The sequence below is a fragment of the Alosa alosa genome, chromosome 24 (assembly GCF_017589495.1).
Source record: "Alosa alosa isolate M-15738 ecotype Scorff River chromosome 24, AALO_Geno_1.1, whole genome shotgun sequence".
Classification (NCBI taxonomy): domain Eukaryota; kingdom Metazoa; phylum Chordata; class Actinopteri; order Clupeiformes; family Clupeidae; genus Alosa; species Alosa alosa.
Window position 1 is genome coordinate 523,069 of NC_063212.1, and position 2,500 is coordinate 525,568.

The 2,500-nt window shown below is 41.3% G+C and overlaps 1 protein-coding gene across 1 annotated transcript in view; it reads left to right on the forward strand.

Moving 5' to 3' along the window:
* The window catches only part of atp1b2a (ATPase Na+/K+ transporting subunit beta 2a), a 15,042-nt gene that overhangs the window by 7,672 nt on the left and 4,870 nt on the right, over positions 1-2,500 (forward strand). Inside the window, exon 2 of the mRNA XM_048236301.1 lies at positions 2,373-2,500. This exon is cut by the window's right edge and continues 1 nt beyond it. Within this exon, the coding sequence (XP_048092258.1) occupies positions 2,373-2,500 (128 nt within the window). The remainder of the gene's footprint in view (positions 1-2,372) is intronic.

Sequence of the window (2,500 nt, forward strand, 5' to 3'; positions counted from 1 at the left end):
TGCTGTTGGTCATCCCAGCTTAAGTAATCAGACCCTGATGAGTGCCAGTCTGGCAATCCAGAGCAGATCAATACTGACCTAAGGGATGCACCCATGCAGAGCTGTGGCACACACTGCAAAAACATCATATTACACAAGAACACAATCACACAAGAATATACTCAGGAATGGTACAGGAACAAAATGTCATCTCATATGTTAAAGAACACATATATAACAAACATAAATAAGACACACCTGGGGCCTCATGTACAAAGACTTGCGTGGATTTCATACTAAAACATTGCGTACGCGCAAACCTGAAAAGTAGCGTACGCACAAAAAAATCCTGATGTATGAAACTGTGCGTACGCAGCATTCCACGCAGCTTTTCTTTGTACATCCCACTTAACGTGAAATTCAGCGTACATGCACGAGCATTACACTCCACCCTCTCTCCTCCCTCAATCACACTCATTTTAATATGCTAACTAGAAGGACATTCGAGAGCGCAGACCTCTGCGAAGACAAAATGGCCTATCCCGCAATATTAATAACAATGAAAACTCATCTGTGGATCCATTCATACTCAAACCTGTTGCAATTTGCAAAGTTTAATAATTGAAATCATCAAATGAATAAAAAAGTTTATTTCCAGCGAATGCGAGGTAGAAGTGCTAATCTTATGTCTTTATCATCTGTAATAATTAATAACAAAACAAAAACAGTAGTGGCAGAGCGTGGCAGTGGCTAGGCTGAGACCGTGGCAGAATTATTGGTCAGTCTGCAAGTAGGTGACAGGGTTCGCATAACTGGGTTGAATGCATTTGGACCATGACAACATAACATAATCGTGTCCAAGTACCACGCATCGTGCACCCGAATGGAATGAACTCAGTTGATCCAGGCCACCTCGCCACAACATTACGATTTCTGGATCATATCCCTATATTTGCACACAAGTTTGACAATAATGCAAATGCTTACTCAAGGAAAGTCAAAGTAGCCATGCAGTCAAGCAGGGAAATATCTTATATTCGCACTTATTAGTCAGCCTTTCTATTCACATGCATGATCCTGTCCCATATGTATTTCTTTTAAAATGAAAACTATCGGAGATATGAAGGGAAAACACTCGGCAAATGTTAAGGCATGGGCAAATGCGTGAAGCCGACCCCATTTATCACAGGTTTTGTGGAAAGCTCTTCAGAATCTGAAATGTTTGATAACCAGTCATCAACAATCGCGTAACCAAATATCGGGGCTGTGTAGGCTATGCTTCACATTCCCTTTTAATTCTTATCCTCTATACTCTAATAAGTCTACAGTTGTCATCATAGATATAGGTTGTTGCATAACTTAGTATCATTTTTAATAACCCACGTTTCACAATATACTGTGCAAATAAAGGCCTAGACTCGCGATCATATATTGTTGTTGCGCTGCATTGCCTCTAAGTGTCGCCAACTGACGATACACATTAGAAATTTGCGTACGCCAGACATGAAGTTTGCGTGGAGGACCGCACATTCTCACGTTCAAGTCAGTCTTCGTACATCCGGACGTGAGCGTGAGAAATGGCGTACGCAGCATTTTTGTGCGTACGCAAGCTTTGTACATGAGGCCCCAGGACACAAACTATGAATGTAAAACTCATAAGACATGAATTCTGAGTTCAGTACTCTCAACTAAGAGTATAATGGACATTTGAGGTTGGACAGTCTGCCATCCAGAGACATTCTGACTCATGACTTTAAACCACTAGATATTTTTTTTATCCAATTAAAGATTTTATTCATGTTATTGGATTATTTGGGATTTTATAGTGTATTGAGACCATACTGCATTGTGATTTTGCACTCTAAATAAATAGATTCATTGATTGATTGACAATCCATGGGGGTGACAATGAAATTTTTTTCTGTCATTACTTATGGCCATGACTTGTGTTCATGCACTAATCCCGGTAGTGATGCAAGAAGCGTCATCGAGGTCCTCAGCAAAGAAGGAACTTCTTAGGAACAGCGCTGATGTTTTCAAAATTCTACAATCTGATCACCAAAAATTGGACTTAACCCTAATTAAGTATCACTCTCAATGGCTTCAGTTGGGTCCTCCATATAGGTTGACATGGGAAAGGATCAGGAACCAGGTCACTTTCATAGTTACTTGCTCTTTCTGTGAAGAGCCAAAGCCAGAGGGCTTGCACTGTGGAGACTCTGCTTGTCTGAATCTAAAGTCTAGACTGAGCTAAAAGTGTCACCCCTTACAAGGTGAAGCTCTGCCCTCAATTGTAATGTTATCTTGTAGATGTCATGTATGTAATATGGGTAAACAAGCAAAATAAGAAGTGTGTGTGTGTGTGTGTGTGTGTGTGTGTGTATTTGTTGCAGGCTTGATTCTGCTCTTCTACCTGGTGTTCTACACGTTCCTGGCAGGGATGTTCGCCCTCACCATGTACGTCATGCTGCTCACTCTGAACGACTACCAGCCCACCTGGCAGGACCGTCTGGCCATTCCA